Raw genomic sequence first — 22,239 nt, forward strand, 5'->3', positions numbered from 1 at the left:
ACAACCAGATAGCATATTAAAATACATAATGATAAGAGGCTGTTTAATCGTTTTAAAAACTGTAAAAATAAAAAATAAAGACCAACTGAAAAGCTTGACTAATATACTAAATGTTAACGTAAAGGTGAATAGTAAATGAGCATAGTATAAATGTATAATTGTATGTCATTTAGGATAAAATGTGCTTTGTCAGGTTTTCCCAAAGGAAAGGAACCCTGTCAATACAAGAAGGAATGAACATCCCCATCAACCTTTTGATTGTACATTAACTAAATTTTATTCTTTACAAAGAAAAATGTTAATTACACAACCAAACTTTACAGTATTCAAATATGAATTTTACAGGTGGAGGATGGAACTTCCAGCTGTTGTTTTGTACAGTACAGGTTCTGTCTCTATGGCACCTGAACATAAAAAAAAAGGGGAAAAACCTACTTATGTTATAAACAGTTATTTTACACTGACAAACGAGGAACGCGTGTTCTTGTTACGTTAAGGCTGTGCTTAGTGGCGAGAGAGAGAACGTTACGGATTAATAGCCTTGATTAAGGCACGTAGGATATGGGCACAGCAGGGTTAAAATCTGTACAATCACGGATGAATATGAGGCATGCAGAGAGCTTAAAATCGCACAGCCGTTGGTTTTCGGGGAGCAAAAACGGGAACACTGCTATAAAATCTTATGCCATATATTCTCCAGTCCACAGGTGGTTTCAATTTATGATTTATTAAAAAAGAAAACGGAGCAGAAAGACTCGAACATAAGACGTGACGAAGCTGAATATCTGCAAACATGGCGACTTACAGTCCTATGGGAGTTGTGCTGCACAGACCAAGGGGGTTATTTATTCAAGTTGAATGCCAATAACCCGAAAAATTGGTGTTTTGTTAGTATAAAACCCGAATTTTTAACGGGGGAAAAAAAAAAAGTTTTTCGGGGTTTTTTATATTTCCCCCCACCCCCCCGAGGAAGGAAAAAGTCAGAATCCGAAAATCCGGCATCTCAGACCTGCCGAGGGGAGAGGTCCTGAAGAGATCCTGATCTGAGCTGGGTTTCATGCAAAAATCTTAAGATTTCATCGTTTTCGGGCAAAACTCTGAAAAAAAAAAAAAAAATCTGCTTTTCGGGTAGAAAACCCCAAAAATTCATATGATTCGTTTTTTCCATGATTTTTTTTCCTGCAAAGAAAATTTTCAGGAAACTGTATTGATAAATAAGGAGAAAAAAAACCTGTGCCGATTTGGTCGGAGTCGCTTTCAGATAATGTTGAGATAAACTCTGACTTTGATAAATGGGCCTCTAAAAGTTGCTCGAAAATAATTAGCGTTTGGCCCAAAACAGGTTTCCCATCCAGGCGAGAGAAGCCGACGTTTCCACTGACTTTATAAAAGTGAACGCAACGTTTCAAGTATCCGTGGTGATAACTTTGTTACTTTACAGTATAGAGTTTTTAGTTTCTTCATCCATTAAAGAGTTTTTAGTTTCTTCGTCCATTAAAGAGCTCGTGGCCTCTTCGGGTTGATTTGTTTGCTCGCCTGCTCCTCTTCTTGCAAAGCAGCACGGAAAGACTTTACTTTGTCTTTAAAGGAAAAAAAAAAATACATGTGTTACTGGAGGCCAAGTATTGAACATAAATCAGCTGTATTTTCCTGCCTGATTTCTCCCCATACATCATGGAAACTGAATGTTTTTAAACCTTTAAAACAAGTGAATTTACAATTGATGAGAGTGCTATATACTAAGCACTTTTGTTATTTACATTCATTATTTATTTTCTGTTTATTCCAAGATATTAAGAGATAGATGTACTGTTAATATGAATAAATTTTGTTACAACAGCGCCACCTGCTGGTCATTTTCTGACCACCAATTAGTCAAGGAAGTTGCCAGGAGAAAGAAAGAGGCTGCTCTGATGTTCTTCTGCTTAGGAAAGAATTGAGAAAGGTTTCTAATTTTTCTAATCAGAGCAGCCTCTTTCTCCTGACAACTTCCTTGACTACTTGGTGGTCAGACTGGTGGGAAACTGACCAGCAGGTGGCGCTGTTAAAACAAAATCCATTCATATTAACAGTACATGTATCCCTTAATATCTTGGAATAAAAAGAAAATAAATAATGTGTGTAAATTACAAAAGTGCTTAGAATAGCACCCTCATCAATTTTACATTCACCTATTTTAAAGGTTTACTTATCCTTTAACTTTTAGTATGAGTGATATTCTAAGACTATTTGCAATTGGTTTTCATTATTTGTGTTTTTTGCATTATTTAGCTTTTAAGTCGTCATCTCTCCAGTTTTCAATTTCAACAATGCAGTTGCTAGAGTTCAAATTACCCTAGCAACCATGCACTGATTTGAATAAGAGACTGGAATATGGAGAGAGTCTGGATACAAAGATGAGTAATAAAAAGTAGGAATAACAATAAATGTGTTGCATTTGTTTTTTTTTAGATGGGATCAGTGACCCCCATTTGAAAGTTGGAAAGAAAGGGACAATTATAAAAAAAGAAAAAACGAAGACTAATAAAAACGTTGCTTAGAATTGGCCATTCCAATGGCCTATCGTTATAATTAAGAACAATATTTGGTTTCTGTTATTACTTTCACTAAACAAGAATATGAAGCCAGATTCACTTTAGCTCTTCCTGAAGAACTTCAAAGAGCTGAGAAAACTAATTACCAGTCCACTGAGAGGCCCTGATAATGAGCTGCTCAATGGTGCTGCTTAGAGAACACACGGGGGGTTTTACCTGCACTCCCCTGAGTTGCGCTTTCTTCTGTTCAGCCGCAGGGGAGCGCAGGAATAGACACAGTCAATTATTCTGAAGGGGGCTGTACTCACACAGACGCATGTAAGGTGAAATGCAACATGGTGCGTCTCAACCTGCGTTTGGCGCTTACATCTGTGTGAGTACAGCCCCCTTCAGAATAATAGACTGTCTACTCCTGCAGCTGAGTGGAAGAGACCGCAACTCGGGAGCGCAGGAAAAACCACCCGTGTGTAAGAGCCCTAAAAGGAATGGGGAGGCAGGATCACGGAAAACAGCCCAACTTTCAAATTAGTTCTTTATAATGGCAAAAAATAAGAAAATATGGATTTGTAATTCTGCAAGTTCTATTTACGGCAGGAGTGTCCATACTTTACTAATGTGAGGTCTACTTTTAGTGGTGTTGTCCCATTATGATTTACATCCATAATAGCATTGTTATGATTCTGTTCCATGGAAAATATTACTTAAATATAATATTGATTTATGAGAGAAGTTATATTTAACACTAACTATTTAACCATTTCTTATGTAACCTTAACATAATAAATATCTGAATGAAAAACAGGAGGGGGATTTAATCAAGCTGACGCTTAGGATCAGGGCACACAGGCAGATTCAGGGAGATTAGTCGCCTGTTGACAAATCTCCTCTTGTTCTGCCTCCCCTGCCGGCTAAAATGAAAATCGCCAGCAGGATGGCACTCAGATCGATTTGTTTTCCGGTCACCCGAAAATTGCCTCACGAGGAAACTTTGGGCGACTTTGGAAAACAGAATGCTCTGAGTGCCATCCTGCCAGCAATTTTCATTTTAGCCGGCAGGGGAGGCAGTTCGGGGAGATTAGTCGCCCCAAAGAAGAGATTAAGAAGAGACTAATCTCCCCAAATCTGCCTGTGTGCCCTGACCCTTAGACAGTGTCTGGAGAGCTACGGATCACCAGCTAAAGGGGTACTGGTAGATCGCCATCTACCTTTTGGGCACCCCTGATTTACGGTGTTTATTTTTAGAAAAGGTGTTTAGGGGTATACCGTCCCTTTAATAGAACTAGTAAACAATGGAAGAAATAGTCATAAAACCACAAAGGAAAAGTGAATGTGCACAGACACAGTGAGAATCTATTATACAATCAGTTCCTGAAACAGACAAGTGGAAGTTAGAAACTCACCCCGTAGTTCAGTGAGAATGTCGATCTTTTGCTCCAGGATGGCTTCAAGTTGTGTAGCGTACGAGTCAACATCGTAATCAACTTCTTCAGTCATCTCTAGCAGCACTTTCTCATCCTCCAGCCATCGTATTGACTCCTGAGGGTCACAACATCATTTTAGTTGAAGGATAAAGCAGGAAATATACCCAATTTTCTAGCCGAGGTTCCCCACTAGTTGAAGTTGTGCAATAAAACAGCAAGTGGAATTGGCTTATTCAGCGCAGACGCCATATTTGCCGGAATATGAAAATGCTGCTGTATTTATGTTTTATTACTCTGCTTATTGCAAAATCCAATTAGATTCAAATTCACCTGGTGAATAAAAATTAAATCTGACATTTTTTTTAGGTTTCATTAAATTACAGGTATGGTATCAGTTATCCGGAAACCAGTTATCCAGAAAGGCTGTCTCCCATAGACTCCATTTTATCCAAATAATCCAATTTTTTTCTTTTTCTCTGTAATAATAAAACAATAGCTTGAACTTGATCCCAACTAAGATATTATTAATCCTTACTGGAAGCAAAACCAGCCTATTGGGTTTATTTCATGTTTACATGATTTTCTAGTAGACTTAAGGTATGAAGATCCAAATTATGGAAAGATCAGTTATCTGGAAAACCCCAGGTCCCGAGCATTCTGGATAACAGGTCCCACACCTGTATCAATTTTTCCACTGCTAATATTATGAATGTGTATCAGGAGCACCCTCTGCTATTCTATCTGGTTTGAGCCACGCAGAATAGGTACATTTTTAGTTATTGATGCAGGAAGTTTCTCCTGATGCTTTATTGCTCTATTCTAGGACTTGTCACATTGAGCAAGTAAACAATGTATTCTTTATTCAGAATTTCCACATATGATATTTAATCATCCTTCTGAGTCCTACCCAAAGGCATGGGCTCCGTTGCTCAAGTGTCCCAGGCTCGGCCGAAGGACAGCTTGAGCAGGTGGGTCCACCTTTACGGAGGCTAGGGTGGGCCCACCATCCCCGCCCTCCCGAAGGGGGTTAGGGCCGTTTGAAGTCCCTTTCGCCGAAGCTAGGGGGAGTCCCGTCTACCCTGGGTTCTGTTGAAGCTTCCCCCAGGGCACAAGTCTTGGCCTGGAGTCAAGCCCAAAGGACTATGACACCCATCCAGGGTGCTCAAACCAAACACAAAAAAGGTGTTGGAGTGTGCGGGTGCAATGCCATTGATTGCCTTGGTAAGGCTTCAGCTGGCGGTCGGAAAAAGCAAAAACTTCCCGCCCACCTAATGGCTGGGGCAAAGGAAGTGAAGAATGATTAGGCAAAAGGTGCATGTGCATAGCCCCTGATTTAAAAACAAATCAGGTGCCTCCATCATGGGAGCATAGCAACCCTGCTTTCATCAAACTTCTGCTTGCCAGCCTAGTCCAGAGGACCAAGTGTTTCTCCATTCTTCACATAAGATTATAAGAACAGATACTTCTCCTTGATCTTGCCAGCCAGAGGACCAAGTGTTTCTCCCTCTTCAAAGAAGGGGTACCTAGCCAAAAGGCCCAGCACTACACTTGATCTTAGCCAAAAGGCCGAGAAGCCACATATAATTTACCTGAAAGACTGCTCTGTGATCTTCTACAACCTGTTCCTCCATTTCTACCATCTGAGACACAGCTTCATGGAACGTGAACAGCTGCGGGGAGACCTCTTCCTCCTAAATAAAAAAAAATGTTTGAGTAGAATGAAAAGAATCAGAAATGTGCATAATCACTCATCAAGGCCAATGGGTCTCAACCTATAGCTTGAGAGCCACAATGACTCCAACAGTGTCTCCCAATAATCTACATTACTACAGTGACTTCTATTCATGATATAGGCAAACCATTACAAATGGATACCAAATAGTGGGTAGGTAGTTTTCAGCCATTCTGGATGCCATGCAAAACAGTTAAGAACCCCTAATCTGATCTCGTGAAAAATATGAAATCTGAAGTTTTCATGTCATGTAAAATGATGGCATCATGTTATTCTATAGAGTATGAATGGGTTTACCTAAATGCTCTGTTAAAGGAGAAGAAAAGGATAAAACTAAGTAAGCTTTATCAGAAAGGTCTATATAAATACACCAGTAAATCCTAAAAGTAGTGCTGCTCTGAGTCCTCTGTCAAAAGAAACAGAGCATTTCTTCCCATCTATTGTGTACACATGGGCTTCTGTATCAGACTTCCTGTTTTCAGCTTAAACCTACAGGGCACGGGCTTGAGCATGCTCAGTTTGCTCCTCTCCCCCCTCTGCTGTAATCTGAGCCCAGAGCTATGAGTGAGCAGGGAGAGAGTGAGGCAGGAAGTCATGTCACAAGCTAATATGGTAGCTGCTATCCTAAACAAACAGAGCTTCTAGAGCCGTCTACTCAGGTATGCTAAAGCATTCTGCAGAATAAATAGTGTTATAGCCTGCACTGTTGTGGCTAATCTATTGGTAATAAACAGCCTCAATAGCTTTCCTTCTCCTTTAAGTATTTAGAAAGTGCCAGTAACATGTCAGCTGCACAGTGAGACTAGTGGAAGTGGGATTTTAACCACTGATCTCAATATGCAATTTTATTGCTTTTATTGGATTTTTGTGATTTCATTACATTCTGCTTTTTTCTTAATTATAAGCATTGTGCATGTGTGCTCTCTTTTCAAACCGAGTCGTCTACTGGTCACATTGTGCTGCAATGCAAAATGGCTAATAGTTAGTTCAGAGCCTCATGGGGGCATATTTTTTGGAGTATTTTATTTAAAAAAAAAAGTCAGACCAAACTAGAATCGCTCGATTTTATTATTTGAGATTTATGTACTTTAATAAATAACCCCCTTGTGTTCATATTTAGGATGTGCATGACATAAGATGCTGTAAAGTGCAGGCTTTGAGACGATTTGAAGACGATTCATAAAAACACAATAACTTTGGTTTTTTAAAAAAAAGATATGTTTTTTGGTGTCATCTTACTCTTCTGGGCTCTTTGAAACATAAAATACATGCAGTCTGCTTAAAAATTTAATATTTACATTTTCCCTGTTATATGTGGTGCAATTGTGACACTGTTGCTTTGTAAGGAATAACCTGTGACTAAAAAAAGAACTGGTTGCAGATGGGGCATGTTACTCTGGCCATATTATTGTTATAAAGGCAGCCAGAATCTCGGGAGAAATGCAGCTTCATGAGCTAAAAAAAAAAAGGAAGGCATAATCATTTCAACTATACAAGCAAGAGACAATGAGAGTATTTATTAATTTGGGTCCTTAGCATTTTCCAAGCAGTTCAAATTTTTCTGCATTTTTTTTCTGACATTTTTGATTTTTTAAAATATTTTGGTAATTTATCAAAGCATTTCCACCATTTTTTATTTCTCTAACTTTGAGTTGAATTCCACCGTTTGCCGCAGGCTAGAATATTGCAATTTAAAGATTACAAGTTTTTTTGAAACCGCAACATTTATTTCAAACGTTGAAAAAAAAAATATATATATATTTTTTACATTAAATTTGAAGGGGTAGTTGCCCTTTTAGCATGATCCATTCTTCATTTTTTGTTTTAAGTGATTTTTGAAGTATTGAGCATTTTATTCAACAGCTCTCCAGTTTATACATTTTGCAGCTACAGGTATGGGATCCATTATCCGGAAACCAATTATCTAGAAAGTTTCTAATTAAGGAAAGGCCATTCTCCATAGACTGCATTTTATCCAAATAATCAAATTTTATAAAAAGTATTTCCTTTTTCTCTGTAATAATAAAACAGTAGCTTGTAATTGATCCCAACTAAGATATAATTAATCCTTATTGAAGGAAAACCAGCCTATTGGGTTTATTTAATGTTTATGTGATTTTCTAGTAGATTTAAGATCTGAAGATTCTAATTATGTAAAGATCCGTTATCTGGAAAACCTCATGTCCAGAGCATTCTGGATAATAGGCCATAAGAAGCAGATACAGGTATGGGACCTAAGTTAGCCTAGCAACTGAACATTGGTTTCAATGAAAAACTAGAATATAGAATATGAGTAGGAGTGGGCTTGAACATAAAGATTTGTAAAAAATTACAATAGCAATAAAACTGTAGCCTCACATAGCATAGTTTTTGGCTGCCGAGGTTAGTGACCCCCATTTGAAAGCTGGAAAGAGTAGAAAAATAAAAAATGAAGACTAACTGAAATAAGGCGAAAAATGGGACAGTAAAGAGTTCCCATTGGGTTCACCTTCAAATAACTAGTTGTTTTCAGATAGATCACCAGAAATAATGACTTTTTCCAATGACTTTCTATGTGTGACCATTTTTCTAATATTAAAGTGTCAAGTGTCTTTTTTCACCTTCTGAAGCAGCTCTGGGAGGGGGGGTCGCCGACCCTGTAAACTGTTCTAAATGGATACATTTGTTATCTTTGTCCCTGCTGAGCAGAATCTCTGGGTTTCGTTACAGGCAGCTGTTAGAATTGATACAATAGTTGCTAATACTCCAGAGATGCTGCTGAGAAATGTATCAACTCAATGTTGGAAAATTGTAACCATTTAGAGTCTGCACCTGAGACACGAACATTCAACTTTAAACTTAGATTTTGGAAAAACAAATAATGGAAAGTAATTGAAAAAAGTCTTTATTTCTGGGGAATAATCTAAAAACAACTGAACTGAAAAAAAGTGTTTGGAAGGTGAACAACCCCTTTAAGAACCCATTTAATTTGGGATTGGCTGTATGTCCCAGAGATGGAAAAGACCATTTAGGATTAGATTTATAGTTAGAGACTATAATAAATCAGCAGTTGGAATATTAAACGCACCCTACAGAACACAATGTACTCCTGCTCTGATCACACAGAGAAAGAAAGAAAGAACACTCCCTCTAGGGCCTCTAAGATGTAGATAAGTAGAGTTCCCTCCTTACTAATAACACTTGCACTTACATTTTGCTCACAAAGCAGCTTGAGATCATCTCTCTGAGGAGAGCTCCCCACTCCCCACATTGCTTCCAAGTCATCCAGCTGGTTAGGGGCATGATGTATCATGGGGCGGAGGTCTCCTGCAGGGCTCGCATCCACAGTAAGTTCCTTCACTCTACAATAAAAATAAAAAGGTATATTTAGAACTTGTTAATAACTAACATTATTCTATTCATTCTACACATTCTTTCTCTGCCGGCTGTACAGACTTCTTTGTTTGATACATATAGTGCCATGTGGCTACAAGTCATTTTAGAATCAGTAGAAAAATTCACTGCCCGACTGAATACAACGGGAAGATTTGCCGTCATATAAACAGCAGTTTAAACAGATAACTGGATTGTACTTTTTTATCTTATGCAATCTATTTCATGAAATGGTTAACCAGATTGGAACCGTCTGTTCTGAAATTTACTCTGTTTTCCAACCTAACGTCAATGTAATGTTTTAATTACGCAATATCTACGTTTCCATTATTTCTTGCCCTAAACGCATCTGATTCATACAAGAGGGTAAAAACAAATCAGTAGCTCACCAAGTAGCTAAGCTCCCTATATAATCCAGCTGCTCCTTTCCTCTAGCTGCAGCCTTTGTTGGGCTTTGAGATAAGGAAGGAGATATTATACACAGGGCTCATCTGTAGACTGGTAATTTGTTTTATCAACTACTACTCAATAGAACTAGAAGGGATGGTTAGTGAAAAAGAGTCCAATGAAAGGGGTGGTTGACCTTTAAATTAACATGTAGTATGTTATAGAAATGGGCTTCATTTTTTCTTTTTTATAGTGCAATTATCTGACTCTTTCCAGCTTTTACTGGACTCCAACCTCTAAAAAAAAAATGTTCTGTTTACATTGGCTTTAGGGGTGCTTCGCCAATAAGGCGAATTGAGGCTCTCGCCTCAGGCGGCAGCGCTCCACTAGGTACCTGGGGTGGCAAAAATGCCACTCCTGGTACTTTAAGAGCCGAATTTCCGGTTTCCAAACCAGAAATTTGGCTCTTCTAGTGCAGAGAGTGCAGTTAGGCTCTCTGCGCTAGCGTCCTGGCCCTCTCTGCCGCCTCTTGGACCCCCTCAGGCTCAAAAAGGTAAACACACGGGGGAGGGGGCGGCAGCAACTGCTGCTGCCTCAGGCGGCGGATGGGCCAGGATCGCCCCTGATTGGCTTAAGACTTACTTTTTAGTAGCTTTTTTTTCTTAATTATTACTTATGTTTCTAGTCAGACCCTCCTATTTATATTCCAGCCTCTCAATCAATTCAATGTCTGGTTCCTAGAAGAACTTGGATTCTAGCAACCAGACAGCTGCAGAAAATCCAAACTGGAGAGCTGCTGAATAAAAAGCTAAATAACAAAACCACAAATAGAAAATGAAAAACAATTGCAAATTGTCTCAAATATTTTGCTCTACAATACATGGCAAAAGTTAATTTAAAAGTGAACTATCCCTTAAAGGTCTTTGCCCTCCTCGTTGCTCTAATGAAAAGGGGCTATACTGTCCCTTATAAACAGAGGTGTGGGCATATCTTGTAGAGGATTAGGTGGAAAGAGTTTTCCTCTTTGCTAAATATTCCCTTGTTGAATTATCATTTTACTTTTACACTTTTAGAACAAAGAAGTCTGTCAAGGCTGGCAGATAGAAAATTGTGTCAAAATAGAAATAAAATTCATGCTGCGAAAAAAAGGTAGAAATCAAACCACAAACCATGCAGTAGTATTTAAATAATAATTATAATAATAAAAATAATAATAAAAGGGCTGGTGTTGGTGTTTATAGGGTTAGCCCAGAAAATAAAGAAGGTTTGTACAAGGCAAAGTCTTGGAAGGAATTGGACCTTGTCAGTGTGGGAGAAAAGTCGTCATACTCATAGGAAGGAGAGAGATCAGAGCGACTTCCACTACCCTGTGAGAAGGGAATATCCGATGGGCTAATGCCAAACTCCTTTACCCTGACGTGCCAACATACAGCAGAATGAGGGTGAAGAAAAAGCGTGATAAGAACAGAGAGAAGATTTAGAATTCTTCATTCTGGCAGCAGTGTTACACATAATAATAGTTACACAGAAATACATGTACAGACATAGGCAACCACACCTGCCCCTGCTTCAGTGCATTACACTTTCATAACATTAACCTTGTATTTTCAGTTTTCATAAATCTGAGAATTAGGGGATGGCCACTTCCCAAAGAGTCCATTTTAAACAGATAATTCAACATTTAAAAATCATTTCCTTCTCTGTAATAATAAAACAGTATGTGTATTTAATGTTTATTTATTTTTGTTGTAGACTTATGGTATGGAGATACAAATTATGGAAACACCCCCTTATCCGGAAACCCCCAGGTGCCAAGGATAACAGGTCTCATTCCTGTATAGCCTCACTGGCCAGCCTCAGCTAAGGTACATACAGGTTCTGAAACACTGCCACAGCTTTAAAGGATACGATACTGGGAAAACATGTTGTTTTTTATTTTTTTTAAACGCATCAGTTAATAGTGCTGCTCCAGCAGAATTCTGCACCGAAATCCATTTCTCAAAAGAGCAAACAGATTTTTTTATATTTAATTTTGAAATCTGACATGGGGCTAGACATATTGTCAGTTTCCCAGCTGCCCCCAGTCATGTGACTTGTGCTCTGATAAACTTCAGTCACTCTTTACTGCTGTACTGCAAGTTAGAGTGATATCCTCCCTTCCCTTGCCCCCCAGCAGCCCATCAGCAGAACAATGGGAAGGTAACCAGATAACAGCTCCCTGGTAGTAAAATTCCATGTCCCACTGCGACTCCTTCAGTTACATAGAGTAAAAGAAACAGCCTGCAAGAAAGCAGTTCCATCCTAAAGTGCTGGCTCTTTCTGAAAGCACATGACCAGGCAAAATGACCTGAGATGCACCTACACACCAATATTACAACTAAAAAAAATACACTTGTTGGGTTAGAACTGAAATTTTACCTGGTCAAGTGAATTATTTGCAGTGTAAATAAAAACTGTGTAAATAGATAGGCTGTGCAAAATAAAAATGTTTCTAATATAGTTAGTTAGCCAAAAATGTAATGTATAAAGGCTGGAGTGACTGAATGTCTAACATAATAGCCAGAACACTACTTCCTGCTTTGCAGCTCTCTTGGTTTCCACTGATTGGTTACCAGGCAGTAACCAATCAGAGACTTGAGGGGGGGCACATGGTTCATAACTGTTGCTTTTGAATCTGAGCTGAATGCTAAGGATCAATTGCAAACTCACTAAACAGTTATGTCCCATGTGGCCCCCCTTAAAGACGCTCAGAGTTAGAGAGCTGAAAAGCAGGAAGTAGTGTTCTGGCTATTATGTTAGACATCCAGTCACTCCAGCCTTTATACATTACATTTTTGGCTAACTAACTATATTAGAAACATTTTTTATTTAGCACAGCCTATCTATTACCCAGTTTTTAATTTTACACTGAACCGTTCCTTTAAGATGCTCCTTTTGTTATCTCAGTGTAGGCAATGTTTTTCACTTTTAAAGGAGAGTTTGGATTGCTTTAATGCTCCCTAAGCCAAGCACTGCAGGTATGGGATCCGTTATCCGGGAACCAGTTATCCAGAAAAAAATCTGAATTAAGGAGAGGCCATTTCCCATAGACATCATTATAATCAAATAATCCAAATTTATAAAAATTATTTCCTTTTTCTCTGTAATAATAATAATAAAACAGTAGCTTGTACTTGATCCCAATTAAGATATAATTAATCCTTATTGGAAGCAAAACCAGCCTATTGGGTTTATTTAATGTTTACATGATTTTCTAGTAGACTTAAGGAAAAATCTGTTATCCAGAAAACCCCAGGTCCCGAGCATTGTGAAAACAGGTCCCATACCTGTACATACAAAACCCATTCCATATTTAACATATCTTTCAAGAGATAATAGGTAGTGCTAATGTGAGGTTCCAACAGTAACATTAGGGATGCTGGGAGGTAGTGTTTTACTGCAATGTTTATATTATATATAGCAAGGAATAATCAATTCAGTATTAGAAAATACCTAACAACAGACAGACAGTCTATAAAATTTACTAACAGCTATTCATAGATTTTAATTTGTATCCAAACAAAAATATGCAATAATATAATGCAAAACCATTCCTAAAATATTCTAATCCTGCTTTTGAGGCCAAATTTTACAATGAATTCACAGGAAAATGACTCTTCAGCACCGGGTGCCACTTTATAGTCATGCTTCTCTCAGTAGCACAAGATTTCAGCTTCCAGAATTTAAAAAATGATATATACCTTAAAAAAAAAACATTTTTTACTTACCTATTTGCGTATCTTAAGGTGTTTAAAGTATTTTCACAGGATGCCATACCAGGAGAAATAGTGGCGATCTGAAATGTTAAGATAACAATGTATAGACAGAGATACAGGTATGGGTCCCGTTATCTGGAAAACCCATTATCCAGAAAGCTCTGAATTATGTCTCCCATAGACTGCAAAGGAAAAGGCTGTCTCCATTATAATCAAATAATCCAAATTTTTAAAATTGATTTCCCTTTTCTCTGCAGTAATAAAACCGTACCTTGTACTTGATCCAAACTAAGATATAATTAATCCTTATTGGAGACAAAACCAGCCTATTGGGTTTATTTAATGTTTACATATTTTTTCTAGTTCTTAAGGTATGAAAATCCAAATTATGGAAAGATCCATTATCCAGAATACCCCAGGTTCTGAGCATTCTGGATAACTGGTCCCATACCTGTATATATTCAAGTGAAACAGTTCTGTATTGTTCAGCTAGTTCAGTTGCAGAGGTGGAAGATTCAACGCGGAGGATACAACGCGGAGGATACAAAATGGCGGATAGAACATGGAAGCTTTGGCCAAAAATCTCAACACATGTAAAGCTTAGGAAAGTCTATGGTACCTGCCATTGGTAAAGGAACGGCAACACCAAAAATGAAAGTGTTAAAGTAATCGAAATATAATGTACGGTTGTCTGGCACTGGTAAAACTGGTTTGTTTGCTGCAGTAACACTACTATAGTTTTAAGAAGCTAGTGTTTGGCCAGTTAAAGGACAAGTTAACCCCAAAATAAAGATCTCTCGATAAAAGAAAACCTAATTCTATGCAACTCTGCAATATACATTGATTACAAACTTTCAGTGTTTGTCTGTCCCTTTCTATTCTCTGCCCTGGTGGCTCAGACTGTTGATACAACGTAAGACAATGCAGCCCATTAACAGACCTGCCTTTTTACGGAAATAAGACGTTTGCAACGTTGTTTAACAAGTAAAGTCCAGGAGTTAGGCAAATGCTGCTTTCAATAGCAATTGTTTATGCAGATAACTTTAAAAGCAGTGAAATTTGTATTGGAAAGTTGCTTAGCATTAGGCAACACTTTTTTTTTTTGGTGGTGGAAAAGGCTCAAATGATATAGCAGATAAGCTCTGTAGAACACCATTATACTCTGCAGAGCTTATTGGTTATCCGCGGTGCCCTAGCTTGTTTGTATAAACAATAGTAGTGTTTCTGAAGCAAACAGATCCGTTTTACCAGTGCAGGGCAACAGTGCTTTATGTTTTAATTACTTTAAAACACATTGATTTTTTGGTGTTACTGTTCCTTTTAAACACTTGCTGGCATCCACTTCCCATTGATTTGAACAGGTAATGCGCTGCCTATGACAGACACTGGCTCCATTTTGCTTAAAGCTCAAATTAACATTCCCATATGATACCTAGTGAGAGCACAAGTATCTCATAGCATATCCCATTTATAAGAGCCTGAAGGAGAAGTTTTGATCACTGCAGCTGTCCCTGAGAGGAGAACTGCTGGGCAATAAATATAAAACTACAAAGTGAGTCTGTAATGCTTTCAAAAAACAAAGGGCAAATGAAAAACAACAAGCAAGGTATTGTGACCCTTTAAGTGCAGTGTAACATTTATATTGTGCAGAAAGAAAACAGAATATTCCACACGAATAAACAAAACAAAGATGGGTTATTGAGCAAACCTATATTGCTTGATTTTTAATATTACTCAGGAGCAGATTTATTAAGGGTGAATTAAAAATTTGAATTTTTTATTTTTTTTTATTTTTTATGGTCAATTGGAATTATCCAAACTCGATTAGAGTTTCTTAAAAATTTAGATTTTTGAGATGTATCATACTCTGGCCCTTTAAGAATTTGACTATTTGCCACCTAAAAACTGTCGAATTGATGTATAAGTCAATGGGAGAGGTCCAGTGACCAATTTGGATTCATGTTTTTTCAGAGAAAAAAACTCAAATAGAGTTTGGTCGAATTCGTTTCGAGTTTTTGGGTCGGTAAAATTTGTTCAGTTTGACATTCTATTTTTTTTATCAGAAATGACCCCCCAATCGAATTTTGAGTGAAAACGAATTATCGTGAGTTATAAAAAAAAAACAACCACATGAATTCGAAATTCCACACTTGATAAATGTGCCTCTCAGTGTTATAGAACTAAACATATATCTTATTTGATTTTTTTAAATTTTATGGGTGGATTTATATCCCTGAAAAGAAGTGAGAATCTATTAGGGATGCACCGAATCCATTATTTTGGATTCAGCGGAACCCCGAATCCTACGCGAAAGATTCGGCCAAATACCAAAACACATCCTAATTTTAATATGCAAATTAGGGAGGGGAAGGGGAAAACATTTCTTACTTCCTTGTTTTGTGACAAAAAGTCATGCGACTTCCCTCCCTGCCCCCAATTTGCATATGCAAATTAGGATTCGGATTGCCGGGCAGAAGGATTCGGCTGAAAAAGGCCAAATCCTGGCTGAATCCCAATCCGAATCCTGGATTCGGTGCATCCCTAGAATTTATATTACTGATACATAATCAGTCGTGTGAAACTGACTAAGCACATGAATCCATTTTATAATCTTACCATGCAGGTGCGGGAGTTTTCCCCGATGAAGGAATCTCGCAGCACTTGAGTCAGTTTACTCGCTCTAAAAGGAGTATGCGGCTTGTTCATTCCTAGGGCTCGGATGCACTCCTGTAACAGAATATTAACAGAATTATTTCTAGTTTTAGAACAGAGAAAATGCCATCCTACCAGCTTATTAGAATGAATAAAAGGCCAAAAAAGAAAACAGAAAAATTGAATAAACTGATATATAGATCTTTACAATTCTCAGTTTTTTTAACCACAAACAGCACTTTCTAAAATTGTTACTACAGGTATGGGACCCGTTATACAGAATGCTCTGGACCTGGGGGTTTCCAGATAATGGATCATTCTGTAATGTGGATCTTCATACCTTAAGTCTACTAGAAAATCATGTAAACATTAAATAAACCCAATAAGCTGGCTTTGCTTCCAATAAGGATTAATTATATCTTAGTTTGGATCAAGTACAAGGTACTGTTTATTAATAGAGGGAGACGGCCTTTCCATAAATTGGAGCTTTCTGGATAACTGGTTTCCAGATAACGGATCCCATACCTGTACTATTCTAGCTGCCTAGCAATAGTTGCTGCTAACTCACATTGGCTCATTTCGATTCCCCAGTCCCACGCTTCATCAGTCATTATGTGTACTTATATTAATCATATATAGGGGCTTCAGTCACAAGTCTGTGATTATAAACTGGCTAAGTTAATGTATCTAGAGTAGGGATGCACTAAATACACTATTTTGGATCCGGCAAAACCCCCAAATCCTTCTCAAAAGATTTGGCCGAATACCGAATCCTAATTTACATATGCAAATTAGGGGCGGGAAGGGGAAAACATTTCTTACGTCCTTGTTTTGTGACAAAAAGTCACATGATTTACCTCCTCGACCCTAATTTGCATATGCAAAATAAGATTCGGTTCGGCCAGGCAGAAGGATTCGTCCGAATCCTGCTGAAAAAGGCCGAATCCTGGATTCGGTGCATCCCTAATCTAGAGCGAATAAAATTTTAGGTCACATGAGCCAATTAACAGGCAGAGTTCTGTCTTTTGCTCCCACACTTCTTTCTGTTACAGTTAAGAGTTTCAGTATTTCTGGTCAGCTGATCTCTGAGGCAGCACACAGACCATCATGAAATAGTGTCTCAAGGCAAGAGATGTAAAAGGGCAATATTTACTTAAATGTATATTCCAGTTTGATAAGATTCTTTAATATGTCACTTAATTTGATGTAAACTGTTGCTTAAGTGTTCATTTTGGGGGTAGTTTTCCTTTAACACCCAGTGAGCCGTAGAGATCAAACATGAAAGTGCAGCCTCTGGTGCCATGGTTATGCCACGTACAGGTGATTACTATATCAAAATATATTGTATTAAGACTTGTGCTTGTGTGTCCCACGACTAAGCCAACAATCCGATAAGTTGTGTGTTGTGGAGACAAAAATCTCAGTGAGATAAAAGCCTTAGGGCTATGGCAGGGGTGCCCAGGACGTCAATCGCGGTCTACCAGTAGATCCCAGTCATGTTCCTGGTGGACCGCGACCTGGGGCCCCACATCAGAGCAAGAGATGGCTGGCTGGGCTGGCCTCAGAGGAGAAGTGCCGGCTCAGAGAAGGGCAGGCTGAGGGGAAGGGACACAGAGGGGACAGTGGAACAATCACACAGAGGGGAAGGAAGGGACGGAGGAACAATCACACAGAGGGGAAGGAAGGGACGGAGGAACAATCACACAGAGGGGAAGGTAGGGCTGAACAAGCACTGAGACACAGAGGGGAAGGAAGGGCAGGCTACAGACACGGACAGGGAGGGGAGGAGGGCTGAGAGCAGCAAGCACAGAGGGGAAGGGAGTGTGTTCAAACTTTCATAACCTGCCAAATTTTGTAAAATGAACATGGTAATTAGGGGGTGTGGCCACAAAATATAGGCGTGGTTTAAAAAATTGCCATCTGTTATCAAGATAGATCTCCTGATGGGGGCCAGGTGTCGAGAGTAGATCCCAGTGTAAAAAAGTCTGGGCACCCATGGGCTACGGCATATGGATTTTCTGCAACTTGTGGGAAAAATCAAACCTCCATTACCCATTGTACACGACTTATAACCGATAGGACTGGGAAAAAGCAGAGTTTGCCCTGGAACTGTGTTTATTACCCACAGATGCACCAGTGTATATATTTATATGATACTACCTTCTACAAGGAAAACACACACATGGAATAGATCATACATATAAGACAATGAGACCCAATCTGTGTCACTGCATTTACAGTTCTACTTTGTCATTCCTGTTGTTTCCAGAGACAAAAGATGTCGGTGGTTGTGCAGCAGAACACAGGACACAACCAATAGCACAGGGGACTGAATGGAACATGAAAATAAAAACAAGGTTCCAATTACATGTGCGATTACTACTATTTTCTCCATCCAACAATTGTGCCACAGTTGCTATTGTCGATCTTATTTAAATTACCTTTAAAGCCAACAAGCTCTTGTTGATTTCAGCGCCTTCAAGTCGCGTTTGTCTGTCTGCACTCGAGGTATCCGCACCTCTTTCGTTTCCAGCCAAGTCAATAAGGGAAAACTTGCCATGCATTTTCCCTTTCCTTCTCAGGATGATCTGGAACACGGCGTGACTTCGAGAGGAATGTGCATTTGCAGAGGTCTGACCCGATGTTCTGTGTAATTAAATAAACAAATTGAAATTTTTTAGATAACCAGAGCACAGAAGGCTGGAGCATTAAAAATACAGACTCACTTGACATTAAGGGGCAGATTTATCAATGGTCGAATTGTAAATTCAAATTTTCGAGTTTTTTTTATAGTCAAAACTGTCAAATTCGACTAGGGAGTTATTCAACTTTGATAAGAGTTTTTTTTTTTTGTTTGTTTTTTTTTTAAATTCTAATTCATTTTTCGAGATTTATCATATTCTGGCCTTTTAAGAACTCGACTTCGCCACATAAAACCTGCCAAGTTATCATTTAAGTCAATGGGAGAGGTCCAGGGATCAATTTTGAGTTGTTTGCAGCCTACCTGACATTCAAGTTTGTTTTTTGGAGGAGAGTTTTTGAAATTCGAACCAAATTCGTTTCGAGTTTTCGAGTCAATTACATTCATTCGAGTTGCAAATATTTGATTTTTTAAATAAATTTAGATTAGTCGAATTTCGAATTTATGGGAGTTTTTTAAAAAACTCACATGAATTCAAAATTAGACCTTTGATAAATGTGCCTCTGAAAAATGGACAATGAAGTGCAGAGTTGGCCACTGGGACATAAATGAGTGATTTGCATGTCTCCGCCCATAATGCTTTATCTGAGAATTAATCTTTTGCTTGTGGTATTAAGGCAGTGCTATGTATAGGCACAAGGCAAGTAAATACATTCTGTTTTCAGAAGGCTTTATGCTGCATGTTTTGCATGTGAAAGGATTTTGGCTCCTTTTAGGCATCTCACCCTAACCAGGCTAGTTTCTCTGCTGTGCCACTTTGTTCACACTACAAATTTGGCTAACTAAGGATCCCTGGTAACCCAACTTAAAGGAACAGTAACATCAAAAAATCTAAGTGTTTTAAAGTAATAAAAATATAATGCAGTGTTGCCCTGCACTGGTAAAACTGGTGTGTTTGCTTCAGAAACTCTTCTATTGTTTATATAAATAAGATGCTGTGTAGCAATGGGGGCAGCCATTCAAAGGAGAAAAGGCTCAGGTTACACAGCAGATAGCAGAGAAGCTCTGTAGAACATAATGGTGTTATCGGTTATCCACTATTTATCCTGTGCCATATAGTCTTTTTTCAATTTCCATTGCAACACAACAGCTTGTTTATATGAACTAAAGTAGAGTTTCTGAAGCAAACACACCAGTTGTACCGTTGCAGGGCAACAGTACATTATATTGTTATTACTTTAAAATGCTTTCATTTTTTTGTGTTACTGTTCCTTTCATTTTAAATGGATTCCTTGGGCAGCTCTGGCTTGTCAATTACACACTAAAGGAAAGTCAGAAAATGTACTGCAGCAGGCATTGACTGATGTTTTTTTCACTAAACAGTACCAACCCAGGGGTTCTAGGTTAGCAGTTTGATTTAGTGGGCAAACTGGAACCAACCACTGAATGGCTTAGTATTCCTTAAAAGTTCAGCTTTTAATTTTAAATTTAATTTTAGATTTCGTAGTAAGGGGTTATATTTTTAGGTTAGACATTTATGGTTAGTGATCTACCCTAAAACTAGAAGGGCATTTCAATAGTTCTTGCTTTGCGGCAAAAACGTGTAGAATCCCGCATTCCTGTTTCTGCCCGATAATGCTCATGCACAATGTAAGGTTTTGCAGAGATGGGAGTGCAAGTAGTTGACAGGTCTGCACAGAGCCATGACCTCAGCCCAACTGAAGATCAGCCTGACCCCCAACATCAGTGTCCTAGCATCACTAATGCGCTTGCAGTTGAATGGAAGCAAATCCCACCAACAATATTGCAAAATCTAGCGCAACATTTTCCCAGAAAAGAAGCTCTTATAGCAGCAAAGGGAGGGGAAACTTCATACAGTATTAATACCCTTGCTCTTGTTGGGAATATTGGATATCTGGATATTTTAGGCCATGTAGTGGCATACCCCTTAAATACTAGTTAGCCACAAAGTGGCTAAAAACGTACCTGCAGCTGTTACCAATTTCAATAAGCTTGAGTACATCTTCCACACATTTAACTTCCCTCTCTTGTAATCCTACGACTTGCACTTGCTGCTTGCCATCTTCTAAGACTCTTAACTTGGTTTTCCGGTTCAGCAAATCAAAGACCTTGAAATAGAATGCTCCAATTAAATATACTAAAATAGCCAATAACAATGCTCAGAAGAGATATATATGAATTAGACTAAAGGACATTAACAACAATCCCACAGGAGTCAAGATTTACACATGCCATTACTTCAGCCTCACAAGCATCAGTTACATTAGCTGCAGAAATCAAGGAGGTAAAGAAAACCAAGTTTCTTGATACACAGTTTAGTTGAGTTGAAAAAAGATCAAAGGCAATCAAGTTCAACCACATCAAATGAACCCCAGAGCACATATGGAGCCCAAAACTGCACTGCATACTCAAGGGGCCTTAAAGGGGATGTAAAGGCAAAAAAAATAAAATTCCATTTTCACTTTCTTTAATGAAAAAGAAACCTATCTCCAATATACTTTAATTAAAGAATGTTTACAGTTTTTATAAGAAACATGGCTGTATGCAGTGAAATTCCACCTTTGTTTTACTTCTTCTGACTGCTGCGGATAGGAAACTTCAGACGGTCCCTAACTGCTCTGCAGGGAAACAATCATACTTTTGAACAGCAGGGGGAGCCCCCACCTTACTTCCAAGCCATGCAGAACTCAAGCAGCTTTGTTTGTTTCCCTGTAGAGCAGCCAGCGACTGTGTAGAGATTAGTATTGGATTTTATTTTGGCCTTTAAATCTCCTTTAATATTTCCATCTCCAGTGGCGGAGACAAAGATAATGGAGCCAGATTTAAACAGATAAACTGGGATTCTCATTGAAGGATTATGTTGCTGCAGCCACTGGTTCTACAGAGTTGCAATACAAGAACAATAAAATCCACATTAAATTACATGACAACACAGGACCCAGTGAAGTCTGTATATTCTGATTATTAATCAGTCTTGCTGTATCTGCTTCTGTCAGATATTATTTAACTTGTGCTGTTTTGATAGTTTTTTTTATCCCTAAGCAGCCTAGACCACACTGAGCATGTGCACCGTCTTGGTCTTGCAAAGATGTTTAACAAAGTTACATGATGGTTACCCCCCCCCCCCCTGTGGCCAACTTTAAAAACATAAATCATTTGTTTGATTAGGCTTGTGGTGCAGTGAGTTCATGTTTATGTATACTATACAAAATACAGCATTTCTAGCCTTATTCTATTTTAGACTTCCCCTTTAACAGGGAACTGTTAAGGCTTCCTTTATCATTTTTAATACATAAACATGTAGTAATGACAAAAACAAAAAAAACAAACGCTTAAGTCCATACTAAAATGATTATAGTGAACATATCTGACCCCCAAAGCTGCCTACTCCTCCCTTTGTACCCTTGTTGGTACGGCAATGTTTTATTGCCTGAGCCTTTCAATAACTATGGACAATTTAATGCAAAATAACACAAAGTACATAACCACTGTGTCCCTTATATTTGTGCAACATTTGACATTGGAAAAAGTGCACCTAAGAACATTATCTATTCTGGCATATCCAGGTATGCGTTACTTGTGGGCCCTTATGCATGTGGCCATAGACGTAGAGATCCGCTCGTTTGGCGATGTCCCCAAAGAGCAGATCTCTGCCCGATATGCCCACATTGAAGTGGGCGATATTGTGCTGATCCGATAGTGGGCTCGTAATGCATCCGATATG

General features: G+C 38.5%; 1 protein-coding gene across 5 annotated transcripts in view; it reads right to left on the reverse strand.

Annotated features, from left to right (window-relative positions):
* Positions 1-252: 252 nt before the first annotated feature.
* Positions 253-22,239, reverse strand: part of kif2a.S (kinesin heavy chain member 2A S homeolog) — a 57,759-nt gene continuing 35,772 nt past the window's right edge. For 2 of the 5 annotated variants that reach the window (XM_018241530.2, XM_018241529.2), the window contains exons 13-21: positions 20,481-20,623; positions 18,295-18,499; positions 15,818-15,928; positions 13,214-13,281; positions 10,746-10,859; positions 8,878-9,028; positions 5,545-5,646; positions 3,935-4,070; positions 253-1,580 (exon numbers count right to left, since the gene is read on the reverse strand). In XM_018241530.2, coding sequence (XP_018097019.1) covers positions 1,495-1,580; positions 3,935-4,070; positions 5,545-5,646; positions 8,878-9,028; positions 10,746-10,859; positions 13,214-13,281; positions 15,818-15,928; positions 18,295-18,499; positions 20,481-20,623 — 1,116 coding nt within the window. In that variant the 3' untranslated portion in view covers positions 253-1,494. 5 annotated transcript variants of the gene reach the window in all.

This window comes from Xenopus laevis, chromosome 1S (assembly GCF_017654675.1).
Source record: "Xenopus laevis strain J_2021 chromosome 1S, Xenopus_laevis_v10.1, whole genome shotgun sequence".
NCBI classification, from domain to species: domain Eukaryota; kingdom Metazoa; phylum Chordata; class Amphibia; order Anura; family Pipidae; genus Xenopus; species Xenopus laevis.